This window comes from Eriocheir sinensis, chromosome 1, assembly GCF_024679095.1.
Source record: "Eriocheir sinensis breed Jianghai 21 chromosome 1, ASM2467909v1, whole genome shotgun sequence".
NCBI classification, from domain to species: Eukaryota; Metazoa; Arthropoda; class Malacostraca; order Decapoda; family Varunidae; genus Eriocheir; species Eriocheir sinensis.
This window is the reverse complement of record NC_066509.1, coordinates 4,061,894-4,084,127: the sequence shown is the minus strand read 5'-3', so window position 1 is coordinate 4,084,127 and position 22,234 is coordinate 4,061,894. Positions and strand designations below refer to the sequence as shown.

Here is a 22,234-nt window from a genome sequence, read left to right as displayed (position 1 = left end):
CCTCCCGGAGCTCATTTCTAATCCTAGAATCTAGAGTCCGGGTTGATAGGTGGTCTTCTGGACAGCCTGTGGGTAGTTTTAAGCCACTCGGCGGCGGCTGAAATAGGAATAATTGATCAATTATTCCTGCTCATTGCAGCTCATGATCAAGCATATCTCACTATACGTATGACTATAGCTATGAATTATTTCTCATCACGTAAGTATGCCACCTCATGTTGACCATATAGTATGCCGAGGCTTATCCCTGTATTATTTAAGTGCAACACCGCTCATTGCAGCTCATGATCAAGCACCTCTCATTATACGTATGACTAGCTATGAATTATTTCTTATCACGAAGGCTCATTAAAGGCGTCAACCTCGTGACTCTGGGAAGACGAAAGAAGAAGACGACGAAGAAAATAGCAAAGCTTAGTGCGTAGTTTTGGGCCCTTAGTGCGTAGTTTTGAGAACATTGCGATACACAAAGCTCGCGCGGTAATAGCAACCAACTAATCGATGACGTCACGGGTTAGCGCGCGGATTCACAAACCTTTAATTAACGCGCTCTGTGTGACGCTAAATATGTTGTTAAATAACTACTGCCTCGAAGGTGTAGTAAACGCTAACAATATTATCATATTTACGTATAAATGCTTATATAAATCGCGTTATTCAACTTGAAATATAACTTTGCGAGTAGAGGAAGCCCATTTCTTTATAAACTGATGAGATATACACACTTTGAGAGGCATATGATAAGTGTGGGCGGTATGGCGCAACACCGACGCCCGGCCGGGGGATTGCCAGACCTCCTTCCTCCTTTATCTTCCTTCCTCCTCATCCATTCGATCATCCATCCATCTCTACATTCGTCCCTCCGTGGGACCATGGACCTTTGTCGGGTGACAGCCCATGTGTTGGGCTGCAGATATGGCAAGACAGTCTTAACTTTCCCTCGTTCCTTCCTTCCGTCCTTGGTTCCTGTCTGCCTCGATATATGTGCCATATTTTTAATTTGCTTTTTTCCTGCCTCAATCTCCCCCTTATCTTCTTTTTCTTACCCTTAAGCATGTTCTTAGATAACAAGACATCGAACAGCAGAGTTACCTTGACGTTAATAGGCAGCAAACGACGAAGTAATTGTTCCCAGATTACGATTTATTACAGTTTGCCTTAAAAGGAAGAAAATGGGAAAAGAGGGGCTGGGGCGACGTCCCGGGAGGCGAGGCGTGGCGAGGGGCGTCGTGCATGTTGCCTCGCTGGCTGCTGTGGAGACTGTTTTTCACCTCCCACCCGTGATTCGCCTGAGCACTTTCTTGCTCATGTGACTGGATGAATCAACACTATTTCCCAGAGACACGCCAGTCCTCGTCGACAGACCGACTCGGTCGGCTAGATTTCGATCGCCGATAGAGTCGGTCTGTCGGCATCCTGCTACGGGCCGCCAATAGGCTTAGTCCGTTTCCCCTAGTGATACTAGGGGATAAATCTTTGAGGAGGAACACTATTTCTCATTTTGTCACTCATCAAGGACAACACGCGTTAGTTTAGTCACATCGCATTATGTATTACCTATCTATATTCAAACTGTTAACACTAACCCAGCATCAGCAGGGTTGTTGGAAAATGATTTTTATTGAAAATATTTCTATATTAATATTGGATTTTTTTCAATCGAGTACTTCTCTTGTCATACTAACTTAAAACCTGCAAATCACTGGCAGTACGGCCTGGGCATACAGAGGGGAAGGTGGGGCAAAATGGCACGGGTGGGTATTATGGACCACCCCGTTTTCTGTGTTTTTAGCTTGTGCCAGGTATTGATAAGGATATGGACTTACTCCTCGGCGCATTAGTCAGCTGTAATTTTCATTGCCCTTGGGCAAAACGGCCCACTTAATTAACAATAATAATTATTTTTTGCTGCTAGGTAACTAACTCACAACTTCACTGAACAAAGATAAGGACAAAGTGTTCTCTTTCTTTTATATGAATATTAATTCTATGTTCAGGAAGGTATTGTCACTTTTCATTTGTGAGTTCATGGTGTTTATGTTATTGAGCAAAAGAACTTTTATGTTCAGAAAGGTAATTCCACTTTCACTTGTGAGTAGTTTCATGAGAGTTCATTGGTGTTCATGCTATTGAGCCACAGATCATTTATTTTTGTAAGGGATCACAACTTTTATGTTCAGGAAGGTATATTATCACTTTTCATTTGTGAGTAGTTTATAAGAATTCATTGTTTTTCATGCTACTGAGCCTAAGAGCAATTATTTTCAAATGGAATAAGAACTAGATTATTTTAGTTTTGATAAGTAATCTTTCTAGTGTGATTCTCTATCAAAACGTATGTTTTGGCATGTTACCAAGCATATGCATATGAGGGCCATATTGCCCCACCCATTGTACAAAATGGCCCACTTGTGGCTATTTTATTTTTTTATTCTTATGAGTAAAGAATCCTACGTAGTTCTTCCAAAGAGAGTTTATTTTGTTTAATGATGAATAAAGATTGCAAAAACACCAACCATCTCTGAATATATTGTACAAAATTGCTGCAAAATCTGGAGTGGAATCTAAAGGGTGCCGTTTTGCCCCACCTTCCCCTACTATAAAGAGTGACGTGTTAACACGCGCCCTGGAAGACAAACCATATCAAACAATATCAACAGTTGTACAATCACACTGTGTATTGCCTTGGGGATGGGACAGACTTGGGATGGCAGGTTCCTCCCTCCTCGATCTTTTGCTGTGTAACTCTGCAACAATTAACCATCAATCAATCAATCAATCAATCAATCAAAAGATATTCAGATAACCAACAGAATAAAGACAACAACTTAGGAGGACTCATTGATGATAAATATTACTTCGAAACACGCCATTGATAATTTTTTTTTTTAACATTGAGTATGGCCACAGAAGCAGGCGAGTCAAATGAATTGCTTGATATTTTTTAAACCATTGCCAATTGTTTCAACCATATTAAAAGCCCAAACATGTTACTTTAATTACCATATGTCCCATAAAGTACATTATACATAAACAACTTTACAGCATCACAGATCATCATATAGGCAAAAAAGAAAAAAGAAAAAAAAAGAGATAGCTAATTCAGCATATGGAAAAAGAAAAAAAAATGGTGCCCCGAAACATGCCCTCAATTTAAAGGTAAGGAAGGAAATATGAGTATCCAGACAACTATAATATATTCAAACTGTAAGTGACACATTGAAGAAGAAACTGTCTATAAACCTCATCAATAGTAGGATATGGTAATTGCGGTAGCCTATATAACCCATTTCTGTGAAGGTCACCTATTTTCAATAATCCCCTACAAAGCACGGACAAACTACATGCAACTACAGAACCAAAGAAGACTTATATATATGAACCTACAGATCCTAATTATATGGAATATCACCGAAGACCGCGGAGCAACTATATACTGTGCGCGGGACTCCTCGATCTGCTCCCCATGATGATTTTAAGCACAAGAATATACCATAGTGTATTATATATATGCTTAAAATCCATCTCCTATATCCAGCCATCTGTCATGTGGGTACGAAGCAGAGAGCATGAATTATGAACTGGGCCGATGGGGTTACAACACATTTTGACAAGTATTTGTTGTTGGTCTGTCTCCATGGTAACCCGTCATCATAGGGAGGAGGACCCACCAGGAGAGTTTCAGGAGTGTGTCGTGTAGAGGATCCGCGACGTGTATACATCGTGTTCAGAACCTGTGCGTGGAGGGACATACCTGGGACCCTCACACCCACATTTAACGAGGCTTTCATCGAGGTGGTGGACATTCCCATGGGTAGTTTTATGAGCCTAGTGATAGTTGGACAACGCTTCTGCACCATGAACCTAGGAAAACATTCATGAGAAACCGAATTATCTCCTTTGAGGCCTCAGGGAAATGCATGTTGAGAATACGGGATCTCGACGGCTGTTCTTTTGTTTCCGGTGTCCGATCTGTAACGTGTTGAGAACGTGTTGTGGCCTCGATGCATGCCAAAACAAACCTGCCTGAGATTTCCAAGTAACACGAATCGTTGGAGGAGACGAGAGAGGAGGAACGAAGGAAAGATAGATAGTATAACGCCGTTTAAGAGTAGTATGTGTGAATAAGCAGAAGAGAGGACTAAGAGGAGGAGGACCTAGAAAGCGATACGAGTCAAAAGAAGAAAGAGAAGTATCACAAATAATTAGGAAAGAGAGAAGGAAAGATAGTGTACCGCCATTGAAGAGCAGTATATGTGAAATAAGTTGAAGAGGACCAAAAAGAGGTGGACCTATGAAGCGATACAGGCCAACAGAAGAAAAAGGAGTATCACAGATCATAGGACAAGAGAGAATGAAATAAATTAAGATACTGTAACGCCATTGAAAAGCAGCATGTGTGAATAAGCAGAAGAGAGGACCTACGAAGCGATACAGACCAACAAAAGAAAAATAAGGAGCACAGATCATAGGAAAAGAGAGAAGGAAAGATAGTCTAACGCCATTGAAAAGCAAAGTGTGTGAATAAGCAGAAAAGAAGGCCAAGAGGAGGAGGACCTAGGAAGCGATACAAAGCAATACAGGTCAATAGAAGAAGAAAAAGAAGGAAGACAATATGAAATTACTCTTGATGGGAAGCTGGAAACGAAGATAGAAGAATTATTAAAGACAGGAAAGGAGATCAAAAGTGTAAAGATCCAAGAAGTGATACAAACCCTCAGAAACCTACAAAAGAAGAGATTCCCAGCTAAAGATTATTACGTGTGAAGAGAACAAGACCACTACCAAAAAGAGGAAAACACACACACACACACACACTAAGCAATGGTTCACACACAAGACACAAGTGGAGGTCATAGTAATTAGAAAAAGCCTCATAATAAAGCCACAGCCAGTAAGGACAGTGAGAGACATGTGTCCTTAATGTTGAAGACAAGGTTGCAACATGAAGCGGCCAGGAGTGCCAGTGACTACATGAGATTACCGTGCTAAGGAAGTTATGGCGAGGAGCGTGCCTGTGGTGACTTCTTAATTAAGGTAGGTTTGATGGTTTTACTCTAGAATTACACCCGAGTAAGCTAAGTAACACCATATCTTGGCCTTTTACTATCAACATTTTTTATATCTTAATTAGGGTACGTTTCTTTGGTACTACTCTAGAATTACACCCAAATAGACAAAGTTACTCTAGAATTACACCCGAGTAAGCTAAGTAACACCATATCTTGACCTTTTACTATCAGCGTTTTTTTATCTTAATTAGGGTACATTTCTTTGGTACTACTCTAGAATTACACCCAAATGGACAAAGTTACTCTAGAATTACACCCGAGTAAGCTAAGTAACTCCATATCTTGACCTTTTACTATCAGCATTTTTTTATCTTAATTAGGGTACATTTCTTTGGTACTACTCTAGAATTACACCCAAATAGACAACGTTACTCAAGAATTACACCCGAATAAGCTAAATAACTCCCATCTTTTGACACTTTACTATTGCCATTTTCTACCTCTTAATTTAGTTATGTATTAGACTGCATAGGACACTTACCTTATGTTACTATGTATGTGAAGGTTGTGGGGTGTGATCTATCTCAGTTATCGCATGGACATTTTTTATATTTGATTTGATTTACGTTGTAGGCAGTGCAGCAGCAAATTGACGGCCTCCTCACTTATCTAAACTATGGCTTTTACAATGCATAGGACACTTACTTTATGTTACTATGTATGTGAAGGTTGTAGAGTGTGATCTATCTCAGTTATTGTATGGACCTTTTTTATGTATTTTATTTAATTTCTGTTTTAGGTGGTGCAGCAGCAAGTTGACGGCAGAGGAGGAGGATGAGCGTCTCAGTGGCCCCGGAGGTCCTGAAGAAGACACAGGCGGAGCTAGGCCGGTTCATCAAGAAGCCGCCACTCACTGACAAGCTCCTCAGCAAGCCACCCTTCCGCTTCCTCCATGATGTGATCAACGCGGTGAGACGGAAGACATTGATTGCTGGGATTTTTTTTTTCTTTCTTATTCACAGTAACGGAGGGAGCTCAAGTGGGAAAAAAGGGAAGACAAAACAAAAAAGCCCATTAAGCACTCATCCAGCAAAAGAAAACAGAATAAGTCGCCGGAAGAGATGGTCAATTTTGGTGGGAGAGTTGTATTGATATTTTCACTTGGTCTATGTTCAGGATGGGTTTTATATATTACATACTTACACCCTTCATTTTTTTTTTTTTTTCTTTTTTTTTTTTCATTTCGTCCTTTTGCCACTTTTCTTTATGTGTTTTCTTCCCTCCTCCATTTAAGTTAATTCACTATATTATTTTGGAGCTCAGTACCCAGAGAACAACTGAAAGACCGGAAGATCATTTTATACCCTTCAAGTTTTCAGCCCTAAGTAAACATTAGGTTGAGAATATATTCCTATAATACTCTTTTTGCCTAACACTTCATCTGCCGTTCCTCCGACAGGTGATAACAGAGACGGGCTTCCTTGCCGGCCTCTACACAGATGAAGAACTCAGCGCGCAAAACATCAAGGACAAGGATGCCAAGATAGAGTTCCTGCAGAAATGTATCGATGCCACAAGTAAAGAACCCCCAAGTGTTATTGGTCATACTCATTTTCTTTTTCATTCTTCTTCATCTTCTTCATCTTCTTCTTTTTCTTCTTCTTCTTCTTCTTCTTCTTCTTCTTCTTCTTTCTTGTGATATTCCTTGCTAAAGGTTTAATCTAACTTATCTATTACTTCCTTCATCTAATCTATCTCCATATCTGTATACCTGTCATATAAATAGTTTTCTGTATGCAAGGGTCTATAACATCATTTTGGTCTTTATTTTCTTGTGTGCATAGTAGTAAGCACTAGCAGAAACTAACCATTCAGTCTTTTTTGGTCTCTACTTTTATTAGTGTTTAGAAGCAAGCACTAACAGAAACTTAACTTTCAATCTTTTTTGGTCTTACTTCTTTCCTATGTGTTTAACAGTAGAAGCAAGCACTGACGGAAACTAAACACTCACTTTTCCTTGATATATACTTTCCTATACACTTAGAAGCAAGTATTAACAAAACCTAACCTTTCAGTCCTAGCGACGGGAGACAGCTTGTCTGTTCGTCCCAGCAAGATAGTGGCTGGCCATGAGCCGGACAAGACTAATGAGTGGCTGCAGGCCCTGGGGAAAGCTGTGGAAAAAAATGTAAGGAAAGCATTAGTCGAGGGCACAGAACTGTTTGAGGTCAAAGTGCCACACTGGTGCTACTTATCAAATCTGTGTTTTATTGAAGATGGCTGTAAAATTGTTGTTTGAAGGAGTAAAAATAAGATAATAGTGTTAATGGTGAAGGAACATTAAAATATTTCATCATTCTAACCCCTCTGGAAGAATATTACTCCAACAAAGGGTAAAAAAAAAAAGCAGAGAGGGGGAAGGAAAGTGTTTTCATATTACTTGCAGCCTTCTCATCTTTTTTCTGTTTTAGGTTGACTCCAAAGAAGCTGTTTCACAAGTCCTTAGTGGAGTCAAACCTCAAACAAAGAAGTCTGAGAAGAAAGCTGAGAAGCCAAAGGAGAAGGAAAAGTCTGCCAAGGGACCAGAGAGGGCCAAGAAAGGGGTAATGCTTTCCTTCGGTTGCTATTTATTTCAAACTCCATCTGAGAGAGGGATTTTATAGCTAATGTGGCTGCCTGTCAGCTCCAGGTCATAGCTAGCCAGGTTGTTTTCTACTTGCTTGTAAGGTAGATTTTGCTTATATAGTTTAGAATGTGAAGTGCTTCTAAGAAAGCATAGTCATTATTTCTATACACTGATTTTTGTTTCCCAAGTTAGTTTCAGCTGTTTTAAATGCATGATAAGCCTTTTAATTTATTACTCTTAGTGCTATTTTATTTGTGTCTTTGCTTGCATGACAAATTGATTATTTCTATAATACCTTTATTTCTTTCTAGGGAACAACAAATAATAAACCCCTAAAAGACAAACCCGATGACCCTAAAGCTCCCCGCACTCCCGCCAAAGACAATAAGCCTCCCCCTAATCCCAAAGGCACCACCACCACCACCACAGCAAAGCCCGCTGCTGCGGCCAAAAATGCCCCCGCCAAAAATGCCCCCGCCAAAAATGCCCCCAATGCTAAGTCTCCCGCTAAACCTGCAGCCGCCAACAGAAGCTCCACAGTCAAGGTACCTTAGGGAGGATGTGTGTCTTATGTGTGCCAGGCTGGAGCTCACTGTGCAAGGCTACCAAGAGCATATCTGTGCCGTATACACGTGTAATGCCAGGAGTATCATGTTAAGCCGTGATGTGTCTTCCCTATCATATAAGTTTTATGCATAACACTTACTGCTGCAGATGTGATAGGGCAGACACATTATGGCTTATTAACAGAGTCTTCCTGGTATTACACACATTCACTGATCCCTCACAGAAATGCACACCTACTAATGTCTTGGTCCATGTTTTGGGTATGGCAGCCAACCTGTACTAAGCGCCATTCCAATCGTGTAAATTGCTACCGTGGGAAATTGATCTTTAGTATAAAAGTGAACTGTGGTTAAAATGAAAACTGATTGCCTTTATTTCTCTATTTTGAAAGTAGTGCATTTTTGTAGCTCAACTCTACTCTCCAGTGCAGTTTTTTCCTGATATTAGCATGAAATAATTGGAAGGGTTTGTACAAATTGGCAAACCTACCCTATTGGGATATGGGAATGCGCAATGTAAATATGTCCGTGTATATATTTGTCTTGAGTCATGGGTGTGCGTATATAGATCACTGCGCCATCCCTTTTGATAGATGTTCCTGTACTTTTGAAACTAGTTCTCTGTGCTACGCTTTTTATGTTTTATTCAATTTTCTGTTGTCTCCCTTCCACCCTGATATTGCTCACCATTTAATACTGCACAGCTTTTTTGTTCTTCATTTTGGCACTGACAGTAGCAGTAGTAGAAGTAGTAGTAGTAGTATCAGCAGTAGTAGTAGTAGTAGTTGAAGTAGTAGGAGCAGCAGCTGTAGAAATGATGGTGATATTATATTACTATTCATTGTTGTGACAGTAGTAGTTGTAGTGGTGGTGGTGGTGGTGGCTGTATAAATAATCATAATGAAATAGTTCCCCAATCTGTATCAACGTCTATTCCTCTGTTAATAAGGTATTCACACCACATATAAACACTGCTCTGCACACTGCCCTTGTAATGTCACTTTGCACCAAATAAGTACTAAACCCCATAAAGAAGTGTTAATGTTTGGTAGACTGTATTTTACAATGCCTATCTAACCATTCCAGACTTCAAAGAGTAAAGATGAGAAGGAGAAGGCTACCAAAAAGCCCAGGACCAAGGAGGACGCTGGCAGCAAGGGTAAGGAGAAGGAAGGCAAGGAGAAGAAACAGAAGAGTACAGCCAAAGAAAAAGGAAAGTCTACCAAGTCCAGGTACATCACAGGAGGAGTCTATTGCTTATCACATTCTGACAATACTAATATGTTGCTGAGCTCTCTAGTTACTCATAAGAAGTTGGTCTATGAGGGGTACCTTTCAGTAACTCTTGTTTTTAAGGGAAAGTGAAAAGTTAATGCATTTGTGTTGTGAATGGTATATTACGCAAGCATGAAGTTGGCCTTCATTTTGTTTGTTTCTTGTCCCGTCACCCCAGCTGCTTATAGTAATATTTAGCCATTCGTTTTAGCTCAATAAGAAGCTGGGTAAAGCTGATGTTTCCCGGCACTTGTCATCTTTAATGTTGTAGAAAGTTTAATGCCACTCATCGTGTTTTCAGGCCTGCGAGTCGGATGAACCAAGCGAAGGAGTCTGGGAAGGAAAACTCTCCGCCACATGAAGTGATTGGAGCGGAGGAACTTCTCACTAATGGACATGCCTCCCCTGAGGAGATGGTAACACTTATCATAGAGATTTTGTACCTCTCAATAGTGGATTCCTTGACAATGTTTTTTTCTCTTTTGATTCACATAGATGTGCATAGTTGTATGAGACATGAAAGTTAAGATTGATTATATTGCCACTTAGTTGGCTATATTGCCATTTCATTTATAGAATTAAAGCACAGTTTTGCTATTGGTATACAATCCATCAGTATTAAAATACAATATACATCAAGCCCACACAAGTGGCTGTGGACCCTGCGTTCTGAACAGGGTTAGACCATTTATTTCCCACCATTTGCTGATGGATGCAATATTTTTGGATTGTTATTATCCAAATCATTATTACATCGGCACTGTTTTCATGAGAGCACTAGATTAATAAGAGCTTTCAAAGTATATGCTCTGCAGTGTCTTATGTGCTGTAGTTCAGTAGAAATCCATGTGTGTGCAATATACCTGTTTATTACACCCACAGGGATGCACATGAATTGATACATATACTTCACTCATTCCTTAGTTGTCAACACTCTTGCTTGAGTGCCACCCACTGTTGACACATGCCATTTTGTGATGGCAAGGAGCAAGTTATTCTCCTACTGTAACATTACTGACTAGATTATCTTAAGTCATTTTAACAGGTCCAGTGTATTATTCTGTAACCATGTGACGTAGATAATGTATTGTCTAACAATTCAAGCATTCTGTGTGTTGGTACTCTAGGAAGGTTGAACATTCAAAATTGTAGCAGCTGTTTAAACATGACTGGTTAACTCCATCATTTCTCTTTTCCAGGTGTCAACCCCCAAACGGGGTCCCTCTAGGCCTCCTAGTGCCAGGCATGGTAAGCACAGCAATCATGCCATGTTCATTTCAGTGTCTTTCATAAGTCACTGTTTGCAAATATGTACATGTACCATTACCATAGGAATTCAGGAATCCATGATCCGGCAGCACGCTTTGTCCATAAGCTCTTCTTTATCTCTTGCTATTTCTAGTCATGATTTTTCATATGCTGTCTTTTTGAGACAAGAATGCTTTTGCAGTTTCAGCTTTGGTAATGTGCATATTTCATTATGCTGCTTGTACATAGTGATTGCCATAGTATAGTTAACTAATGACCTTAAAATGAAGAGGTTGCATTGCTTTATTTTTCTCATACTACATTTTTGACTAGTAACTATAATTTACATAGTTTTCTAAGCCTGATTATCTCATGCTGTGTGTCTTGTGGTAAGTCATGCTGCCTCCTAACAGTCTCATAAAGTCATTCACCTCATCATGTAGATGGTAATGGAGAGGCAGAGGCAATAGGGGAGGAAATAGATGAAGGAATAATAATCCCAGAGGCTCCTACTGAGGAGGCTGAGGCTCTTACTGAGGAGGCTCTGGCCCCCCTGGAAGAGGAACAGGAGCCTCTTCCTTCAGCTCCTTTGGACCCTGAAGGTACCCTCACTGCCACTCATCCACCGCCAGGCTGAGAATATTACCCTCAGGATTTGCCTGCTATAGTCCGGTCAATCCTGAGATATTAATCCCTGATTTTTGCCTATTTGTTTCTTTCCAACTCCATTGTCCACAATTCTTTTGTGGATCAATTTTTTATTCTCCTCAGCAACCCTCATGCACAAAATCAAAATTACACCAGCAAAAAAAAGTTGCCTTCCCAACTGTATCCCTGGCCTGGCATATCCAAACAAATGTTCCCAGCCTGTCTCTCATCACTTTGCTTTGTGGAGCACCTGTGATGGCTTGTGGCATGTCAAGAAGCTGTCCTGTGATCCACTCACACTTAAAGAAAACTGACATTCCAGGAACATTAATAAATGAAGAAAAAAATACATAACAATAAAGACACAGCCAGCTTACACATCGTCCTCCTTCATCCTATGTGTGTGTGAAGTGAGCACAGTCCAGAACACAAGAATGTTCCCTTGAGCAGAGTAATGTGCTCAAGTATGCCTTTTGATATGCTTAAGTATGCCTTTTGATATGCTTAAGTATGCCTTTTGATATGCTTAAGTATGCCTTTTGATATGCTTAAGTATTCCTTTTAATTTGCAACATGTGACAGCAGTGTATTAGTTTTCTTACCAGGGCTCTGTGTCTTTGTTTTGGTCCTCTGGTGACAGGTCTGCTGCACAGAGTTCAGTTAGCTGCTGTGGCTGCCTAGTGTGTGCTGCGTATGTGGTGCTCTTGATGTTAACGCTAACTTTGACTTAAACCTTGTATAACCTTGTGTAAAGATGTATACGTACATTACTCCACATCTACTTGTGCCACGCACCTTAAAACAAATATGAACCCTATAACAATTGTGTTGTGTTAGTGTGATTGCCACCAATTCTGTGTTCATAGAGGACAGACTCCAGTCCTCACTGATTTTACTGCACTGTGAAATGTTTTTTTCAGGTGTTGTGTACTGTGCTGCATGTGTCACATTCAGTGGAGGAAATCACTGTTATGAATGGTGGAAAAGCTAAGTTAAGGTGCAGAAATGACATGCAGTTACAACTGTGACAATTTCTGAATGAACATGATTATACTGTGTTATATTCAGCTACACATTACATATTTGGTTTGAAAAGTTCTTTGATATTGAGGTCATAATTAAACAAGTTTATTTTAGGAATCCATTCAGAAACAAGAAGATTCAGTGGTAGTCTGTGGAGATCTCATGGCAGAGAAAAGGCTTCTTGACAACTCGAGGAATGCTGATTTGCCCTTCCTTCACACACTCTTGAGGGCCTTGCTGAAAAATGTAGTATTCTGGGAATGACCTTTGATTCCAGTATGAACTCTTTTCTTAATGACTTATGCAATCAAATATTAATGAAAAACAGAAGTGGTATAGTCATGTTCACATGCTTCTCTTCTGTTCAATCATTCATTTAGGTATGAGGGAGTCCCACCTATCTCGAGTTTTATTCATTTACTGTATTATTCATTTAGTTATTCATTCCTTTCATGCATTCACTATAAAATATAACATGATGGTATGCACTCAGGGTCCAGGACAGCAGCTGAAGATGAGCTGGAGATGACAAACGGCCCGTCGTCCATGATTAATGCAGAGCTGGAAGGGGAGCTCCCGGCCATGGGGGGAGGCGAGGAGCAGGAGCAGGAGCAGGAGCAGCCCGACATGCCCGGCTCCCCCTCCAACAACAACAATATTGACCCAGCCATTCTCAAGGCCATGGATCCACATAATGGTAGTAATTTGTGTTGTAGTCTTTTCATCTCCCGTCAATATTTTCTCACTGTTAGCATATTCTTGATGCCTCGATGTTGAGTTAATAAAAAACATTGCACCTTACACTTTACATCACTTGGGTCTATATAAGTTCTTTATTTTCCCTTGATTCCCTTTCATGGATCTCAATAACAATAGTAATAATAATAGTAATACATGTCTTCAAAATTAGAGAAAAAATAAATTGTAAAGTTCAATAGCATACCCATTCAGTAATCAGTGTCCTAAATCAATAAAAAGATAAGTAAAGTTCAACAGCATACCCGTTCAGTAATCAGTGTCCTAAATCAATAAAAAGATAAGTAAAGTTCAGCAGCATACCCATTCAGTAATCAGTGTCCTAAATTAATAATAAGATAAGTAAAGTTCAGCAGCATACCCATTCAGTAATCAGTGTCCTAAATTAATAAAAAGATAAGTAAAGTTCAGCAGCATACCCATTCAGTAATCAGTGTCCTAAATTAATAAAAAGATAAGTAAAGTTCAGCAGCATACCCATTCAGTAATCAGTGTCCTAAATTAATAATAAGATAATGTTTAAAAAGCCATTAGCGGTACAAACCCATTCCCCGCCTCCCTAAACAGACCAGCTTCAAGGCGTGGACGTGACGCGGTCAGAGCCCCCAGACTCAGGTGTTGGGTCCCTGGAGTCACCCAAACACCCAGCCAAGGAGCAGCAGCAGGAGGCAGCCCCACCACCTGCCGCCCCCACCCCCGCCCCCAAAGCAGGCCCGCAGCCCCTCAGAGCCTTGGAGCCGTTTGGGGGCGAGGACGGGGACACGCCTGCACTAGCACAGCCAGAAGCGGAGGCCTCAGGAAGTCAGTTCAGGTTTGTGTCTGCCAAGGTTGTCTTTACTCCATGCTTTTCTACCTCTCTATTTGTTTTGTCATGCTTTATGAAGGTCATTGATTTGTTTGTGGGGGAGCTGGTGAGTGTTTCTTCTCTGACTTTTCAAGTGTATATGATATCATGTAAAGTTAGCTTTCCATGTGTTAAGTTTATTGAACCATATATTTGCTCAATGAAGGCCTGTACATTCTTGCCTTTTTGTCCACATAGAATATATTTATGCTGATATTGGTGCCATTTTTTTAAGAAAGAGGAAGAAAAAAATATAATGAACTTGATAAAAAGAAGGCATTGATAGAAAAGAAATGTTATGACCCTTTGACACCACTCTTTAGCTGTAACACCTCCATCATCAGTGTGCCATTGTCTTGTGCTGCAGAGAACCACCTGCAAGGGATGGCTCTGCAAGGCCACGCACCGGCCGCCGCTCAGCTCGGCCGCCCAGCGCCCGGCCAGCTCCACCCCGCGTCAGGGAGCGTCGGGAGGTGCCCAAGGAGGAGATACAGCGGCCTGGCACTGCCAAGCCTGTGGCCAATGTAATCCTGCTCTCTGGTGAGGCCGATAGTGATGACGACGACGACAACTTCACGGTGGAAGAATCCAAGCCTGCAGTGGCAGTGGAAGATGATGCAGTGAGTGAAGGAGATCTGGGAACTATTCAGCATTTCAGAGACTGCTTACTCCATCCCCAATCATGGGAGATCATGTTAATTTTTTCTGACGATTTTTACCCCTACTTCCTGTTGCAATTTGAGGTTTCATCCAAGCTCAATTTGTAGGAAAAGTCAAAATATTGCTTCCTAATATAACCTGCATGGCAGGAAATCTCCCTCTGCTACTGAATACCTCATAACTGTTCTGTTTCTTTCAGCCGCCCCTGGATGCAGCTGCTGCAAGTGGTGCTGCGGCTGCTGCTGCTGCTGTGGGTGAGGATGGTCAGGGTGCTGGCCTGTTGGTGGCACAGATCCTGGAGACCAAGAAGGAGATGGAGGATGGCCGTCGTAATGCCTTCTCTCCAGAGACACCAGGACACAGAAGAGTCCCCATAGTAAGTGTTTAGCTCAGGTCATGAGCAATGGGCTGCAATAAAAGGTTTAATGATGTTAATTTGGCCAGTTTCACTAATTCTCAAACGAGTGTCATCCAGAGTCAGGGCAGGAAGGAGACTTTAATGAGAGAGCATCTGATGTGTGATATGAAGACTCCAGCATCTTTTTCTACCCCTGCACAGGAACAGACCCTGCTGAGTGATGCAAACCGTAAGAAGGAAAGAGAATTGATCCAGAAAGATGTACAGAAACTGAGTTCATCCATCCAGTCCATCACAAGATCTGTCAACCCTCTCGGTAGGTCCTTGGGTAACAGCATCAGGAGTCCATCACTGATCTGTTTAGTAGGAAATGGATGTATAACGAAAAGGAAGGAGGAGAAGGACTGGGGAGTGTTGGTCCAGAATAATTTGTCATATGAAAACACACTGACATAATGAACAGAAAGAGTGCCATTTTGCTTCTCAGATGAAGAGATACTGAAGGAATTGATAGTGGCAATATGTTTTCCTTATGATCAAAAAGTAATAAAACATATAAACTGGATTGCATAGTTAAGAACATAAGAACATAAGAACATAGGAGTCTGCAAGAGGCCAGTAGGCCTGTACGAGGCAGCTCCTTTGAACCTAAGCTCCCGTGTAGCTCCTGTGTATCTAACCCCACCTAATATCGCTGTTCATGAATTTATCTAATCTATTTTTGAATGTGACAATTGTATTGGCACTCACCACATGACTGCTAAGCCTATTCCACTCATCCACCACCCTGTTAGTAAACCAATTTTTGCCTATGTCCCTGTTGAATCTGAATTTATCCAGTTTAAACCCATTACTTCGTGTCCTACCCGGTTCTCTTACCAACAAAACCTTATGAATGTCTCCCTTAATAAAGCCCTTCATCCATTTATAAACCTCGATCATGTCTCCACGCACCCTTCGCCTTTCTAGAGAATGCAAGTTTAACTGTTTGAGTCTTTCCTCGTATGGCAAGTTAGTTGTGGGGGTTATTGTAGAGACAGAAATGGGCAAGCACTGAATCTGAGAATTGGACAATCCTCCAGCTCCATGTTTGCCATAAAGCACTTTTGGACTGAGGCATTTGGTGGTGTTTGCAGTGAACCCTTTCACTTGTGCACCAATGATTGCCTGGAGTTAAATCCTCGACAAATACATTTAGATTATTTATATCTAAATGAGTGATTTTGATTGCTTTCTAATATTTAGTAAAAGTAAACATAATTTTTTCAGGTTATCTAACTGTATGTCATATATATATTTTCAGCTAAAATGTTAGATTATCTTCAAGAAGATCTAGACTCTATGCATAAGGAACTTGAGACTTGGCAGAATGAGAATAAACTTCTTGTCCAGACCCTCAAAAAGGAGCAGAGGTGAGACTGTAATGTTGTTTCTCTAAGGCTCTACTTTGCTTTGTACTTTTTTTGTATGTGTTTACAAATAGATTAATAGTCATTTAAAACTTACATCCCAAACTTCATGCATGCACATTATAATATACTTCCAATGCACCATGCAATACCCGCAGAATCATGGGACATTGCTGGAATGACTTTGTGTCTAACCAACCATGAGACTAAATTGAGAACTATATATTATCTGCATGGTCTGTGAAGTCCAATGCTATTTAGAAGTTGACCTTGCTTACTGAATTATTTCTGTAAGAGAACCCTAAGTAGAGGAGTTAAAGGGGATTTTAAAAAATCTTGTGGCTAGAACAAGTCAATGAATTCTGCAATTATGAGAAGGGCGCCTACATGGAGAGATGCTCTAAGGAACCCCCAAGGATGGTGTCGTAGTATGGATGAGGCAGTGCACCCCACAGCATATACTCCCATTGATTCATTGACTGGTTATTGATTGTTGTTGGAAAATTCAATTACACCAAACATTGATTTTACAACCAAACTCCATGCTACAAGTTATATTTGTGTATTTATTTATTTATTATTAATTTTGCAGTGCTACAGAGCAAGCGCTTGAGCCTTTGGGGTATCAGCTGACAGAACTTGAGACAGCAGTGCAAGACCAACGTGACAAGCTGTCGGCCGTCAAGTCCAACATCCTGAGGAACAATGAAAAGATATCTCGCTTAATGGCTGGCATCAACCTAAATGTATGAATATTTAGCATAATTTTATAGCCAATGTAAAATGTTGTAAAATGACTTACTGTGTTACATATGTTAACTAAATATATACAAGAAAATTATACTAGTCATGTGACTGTGTACAGCTACTTGTGCACACACACACACACACACACACACACACACACTATGTGGTCTCGCCATAAGAAGAAACACATGAAAAAACTAGAAAGAATACAAAGGATGGCAACGAAGATGGTTCCAGAACTGAAGGGATTGTCACGAGAAGAAGGGTTAAAGGAAATGAACCTGCCAACACTGGAACAAAGAAGAGAAAGGGGAGACCTACTTAATACAAAGTTATAAATTGTGGAATAAAATGGAAGAAGTAGATAACGAGGAGTTGCTACTAAGTGAAGTAAGAAACACCAGCAACACACGAGGACACAGTAAAAAAATTGAGAAAATTAAGATGTTTGAGAGACATAAAAATATATAGCTTCCCGCAAAGAAGCATAGAGGTTTGGAACAGACTAAGTGAGGATGTAGTATCGGCGAAGAGTGTGCACAACTTTAAGGAAAAACTGTACAAGTATAGATATGGAGACGGGACCACACGAGCGTAAGCCCAGGCCCTGTAAAATTACAACTAGGTAAATACACACACAAACACAAACACACAGATAAAGTTAACTACTGCAGATATTTTGTGGAGGTCTTGGGAAATATTTAGGGGAACAAAATGTATATGACATAGTTTTGGAAGGTTAATTTTAAGGCTGGATTTAGTACAACGAGTCTCAAATACAAAAGAAATCTATACAGCAAAGTTAAGAATTGTGCGTGATTTTTTTTTTTTTTTTTTTTTTTTCATAATTAAATTTTTTTGGGATGTACTCTGTATTTTGCTTAGATAATTACAAAATGGCTCAAGTTGATTTTGCCAGAGTCGTCCTTTCCCACACATATTTGTACATATTCCTCTGAGTGAGCCTTACTCTCCCTCCCATTGAATAAGTGCCTCATCCATTGTCCACAAGCCGTCCAGTTTCTCAGGTTGCTGCACACACGATGGAACAAAACACATAATATCCTATTTTAGGGCTGCTTGTAATTACTTTGTGTCTGCATCCTCAAGCATATTCTGTTGAGTTGCCTCCACAGCATTGATTCTAGTCAGCAGTGCCCAGTGTAAGGTTAGGCTGGCCTCATACTTACCTCCATAGCATTAATCCTAGTCAATGATGCTCTGTAATTCCAGGAATGGTCCTCAAATTTCATTCCATTACTGCTGTCAGTGAGATCTGTGCTTTGCAGAAGTCTGTAAGAGTGAAATGAGACTAATGCATTATTTATACTGTGTTAATAATGAGTATTCTGGAGCTTTCTTTTGTGTGTACATGTATGTGTAAGAAGTGATGTCATTTCCCTAGTTATTTCTGTATGGTGTTGCCTCGTGTGCAGTTAATACTTGAATGACTAACAGGAACACTTCTGGCAGCATATTTCTCTTTACACAATATTACATTCTTGAGACATGGCATTTAAGACCTTGAAGAAAATTACAAAGTCATGAAACTGGCATTTTCTTCAGGATCTTTATTGAAATGAGTTTCAGTTTGAATTTTCATCAGCTCTAGTAACAGAATTTTGTCAAGCAACCATAACATTGTCACTTATTTGAGTTTGATCACTGAAGAAAAGTACTTTTTAATACTTACTCAATAAACACATGCACACATATACACATATTGTCAACAGTTTGTGCATTACTGCACATTGGCAGTTTTCTCATAGAGAATTGTCATTGTTATTATTATAACGCAGAAGTGTGGTGTGCATGTTTGTTTCTCCCCAACACATTGCATGTGTCATTGCACTTTACCAGGGACCACATGGATTTGATTTTTAATAGTAGCTGAAAAAGTGAAATAGTCTGATTACTGATAATTATTTTTAGCTTCCTTATCATCATGACTGGCCATCAAAAAGTAGTCTAGAGTGTAAGCTTTCTTTATTGTCCAGTTGTAACTTGTGAGTGTGGAGGGCCAAGAGCCAGGAACTTTCAGGCAGTAATGGAGCCTGTACCACCTGCAGGGCTGCCACCTGGTGCTGGTACCCTCCCAACAACAAGGAACACTTACATAGGAAACACATCCACACAACTATATGCTCATGGTTAGCAGTACCATGATAATTTTTTCCATTACTTTGTGAGGGACTCAATTAACAGGACCAGACTTATGTAGAAATAGACAATGTACTCGTATGATATAAATGTTTCTTATTTAAAGGTACAGCACTAGTGTAGCCTTCTATATATACTTCATTCCAACTGTGTATTTTCAGTCTAAATATGCTGATGAAGATAATTCTGTCAGCATGGTGTTGTCATGGTACAGTTTGATTGCTGTGAGGAATGAGAAGCATTGACCATTTGGGGTGTATGGTAAGCATACGTGTGTGTGTGTGTGTGTGTGTGTGTGCACGCGTGTGCATGTGTGCATGCATGCGTCCTTCCGTCCATACGTGCGTGCATGAAAGAGAAAGGGAGACCAGTCCTGTTGAGACTGTTGATGTTAATGCAGTTATTGTTAATCTAATGTCCTGATATGCAAACAAAAGGAGTATAATAAGTAGCCTCCCTTTACTTTTAAGTGGGTTTATGTGACAAAATGATGCTATGTCATAATCAGAATTATTTATTGACTACTATATAAATGTTTTATTGGATAGAATTATACATCTGTGTATCTATTTTAAAATGCCATATTAATACCATTATTATTATTATTATTATTATTATTATTATTATTGAGGTTTAATTCTTAATGAGAATCAGAATCTTTTTTCTTTTATGTTTTCTCTTTGTTCATGAAGAGGAGAAAATGTTGATAATAAATAGGGGAAAATTTTATTGCTCTTCCTCATAAAATGTTTTGGTTGGTTACACAGACCCCATTCCTTATGAGGTTCATTGAATAGGCTTTTTCATGGCATACTCATGGTGCAGAGTTGTGTGTGTGCGTAGGATAAGTTTTAAAGCTCAAGGTGTCTAGTTCTGGGAAGAGATCAGATCTTATGTAGTGGGCAACTTTCTAAAGCCAAAGTGTGTAGCAGTGAAGATAGACATGACAGGAAAAGCATCAAGTTTAATGTGGAGCTTGGCAATCAGCCAATATGTTGGTTTATGGGCACCAAAGCAACAACATAGCTAGTTATACTCAAGGTTGTAGTAAGTGCAGAAGTCATTAAGACCTCCTGTATGATTTTTTTTTTAATGTGATATTCTGCAGTAATAATGGAAGGTTTAGGATTGGGTGGTTGTAACAGTGGCTTAATGTACACAAAGTTTTCATAATCTGACCTTATCATATCCCTCTTTGCATACTTTTTTTTTTTGTGTGTGTGTGTGTGTGTGATTCCCCCCCATTTACCCTCAGCACACTTACGCAACTTTTCAAATCTTTATCTCCTGTACATGATCCAGGCTTGGCCGGGTTGAAGGTGTTACGTCAAAGTGTTTGTTAGCGTCCACCTTGTTACTGTATAGATACCTGTACAATGTGATTACTGAATGAATGTTGAAATAAAATACACCTCAGTCATATTTTGTCAGTTAAATAGAGTAGTACACATATGCAAAAGAGTATGTTATCTGGCATAGATACCGAATAGTTTCTGCCAAGATGTAACCTTTTATGCTCAATAAAGGATCCACAGTGAAGAGTTGACAGACGTACATCACCCGGCCCCATTCCATCTTGTTCCTGCATCGATGAATACATATGCCTGCTAAATTTGTTGAGTCTAGAAATCATCACTGCAGAAAGATTTGGGTATTCTGATGACAGTTGAAGCCACAGCTAGAGCCAACACCAGATTAGTGGCGATTATAAGTAATTCCACCGTCCTCAACACACATCCTTGTCCAAGTGTGTCTATCCTTGACTGTGGGATGAATTGATGGTCCCTGTACTCAGTGAAGGACACCCAAACGCTGGATAAAGTGCAGTAAAGGTCAAGAAGACTGGTGGAAGGACTTCACTATGAAAAAAGATGGAAAGAATGATACATTGACATAGGGCCAGTGTAATACGATGGGGGAATAAACTGTTAATGCAGGGAGATTGAGGAAAAAACGAGCAGAAATTGTAGAAGGGGAGATTGAGGAAAAAACGAGCAGAAATTGTAGAAGTAATTAAGGCACATGGATGAACTATGATTATGTAACCTTCTATGTATATAATAAGGACAGAGGACGTCCTATCACAGATGTTTTCTACATATTATTATTGATCACAACGAAACGGACCATGCCGGCCATCAATCAGGGCAATGAAATGGAGGGAAATCATCATTGGTGGTAAATGTTAGACTTATCCCAACGTTTAAATATGTGCGCCAAATGTACGTGAGGGACTTTTTTTTTTTTTCACTGTAGCCTACTATTTTCGTTCTTTGGAGAGAGAGAGAGAGAGAGAGAGAGAGAGAGAGAGAGAGAGATACTATAGCTGAAAAAACGATATGGGGGGCTCCCGTGGTCCCTTGGTAGTCTCTGCCTTGCGCTGCGGCGGGGTGCTAAGGCGTGGGTTCGAGACCTATCAGTTACCGTGGGGGTGGAAAGGTGGGCTCTTTCCGACACCCTCAGCCCCGTTGTTGGGTCTCCTCCTTGAAATAATTGGGTATCTCTCTACCAGCCGTCTGGGGGTTTGCGCGGCATGCTTCGCCTTCCTCCATTGGGGTATATCCCCAACGAAATAAAAAAAAACAAAAAAAAAACGATATGGAAAGAATTAAGGAACATTGAGGAAATAAAGGAAAGAATATGAGATCGAAAGACAAAGAAAGAGGAAATTAAGAAAATAATAAGAATAATTAAGAAGAAATTAAGAAAGAAAAGGGAAAAGTATGGGGGAGATAAGAAGAAAGACAGGGATGAGAGAGAGAGAGAGAGAGAGAGAGAGAGAGAGAGAGAGAGAGAGAGAGAGAGAGAGAGAGAGAGAGAGAGAGAGAGAGAGATTTACATAGAAAATCAGACCACACAGACCCCATATGGTCCAGACTAGGTGGTCTGTCCTTAAACCTAA

The 22,234-nt window shown here is 40.1% G+C and overlaps 1 protein-coding gene across 3 annotated transcripts; it reads left to right on the top strand.

Moving 5' to 3' along the window:
* Positions 1 to 3,612: 3,612 nt before the first annotated feature.
* Positions 3,613 to 20,890, top strand: LOC126983177 (TRAF3-interacting protein 1-like). 3 transcript variants are annotated; one of them, XM_050835754.1, is made up of 17 exons: positions 3,614 to 5,037; positions 5,812 to 5,981; positions 6,472 to 6,589; positions 7,088 to 7,200; positions 7,484 to 7,615; positions 7,950 to 8,183; positions 9,291 to 9,436; positions 9,781 to 9,895; positions 10,679 to 10,727; positions 11,171 to 11,329; positions 12,892 to 13,095; positions 13,722 to 13,965; positions 14,366 to 14,618; positions 14,858 to 15,034; positions 15,218 to 15,332; positions 16,320 to 16,428; positions 17,018 to 20,890. In XM_050835754.1, exons 2-17 carry the CDS (start codon positions 5,847 to 5,849, stop codon positions 17,175 to 17,177), a joined length of 2,463 nt encoding a protein of 820 aa, XP_050691711.1. In that variant the 5' UTR covers positions 3,614 to 5,037; positions 5,812 to 5,846; the 3' UTR covers positions 17,178 to 20,890. The 3 variants fall into 3 exon arrangements, with proteins under 3 accessions (XP_050691834.1, XP_050691711.1, XP_050691783.1); XM_050835877.1 differs by lacking the exon at positions 7,950 to 8,183 and having other exon boundaries at positions 3,613 to 5,037; XM_050835826.1 differs by lacking the exon at positions 11,171 to 11,329 and having other exon boundaries at positions 3,624 to 5,037.
* The last annotated feature ends 1,344 nt before the right edge of the window (positions 20,891 to 22,234 follow it).

Excerpts from the sequence above, each read along its gene's own strand:
- LOC126983177 (XM_050835754.1), top strand. The coding sequence starts at position 5,847 with ATGAGCGTCTCAGTGGCCCCGGAGGTCCTGAAGAAGACACAGGCGGAG. Across the intron at positions 9,896-10,678 it reads ATGCCTCCCCTGAGGAGATG|GTGTCAACCCCCAAACGGGG; the intron begins GTAACACTTATC and ends TCTCTTTTCCAG. Across the intron at positions 16,429-17,017 it reads ACCCTCAAAAAGGAGCAGAG|TGCTACAGAGCAAGCGCTTG; the intron begins GTGAGACTGTAA and ends TTAATTTTGCAG.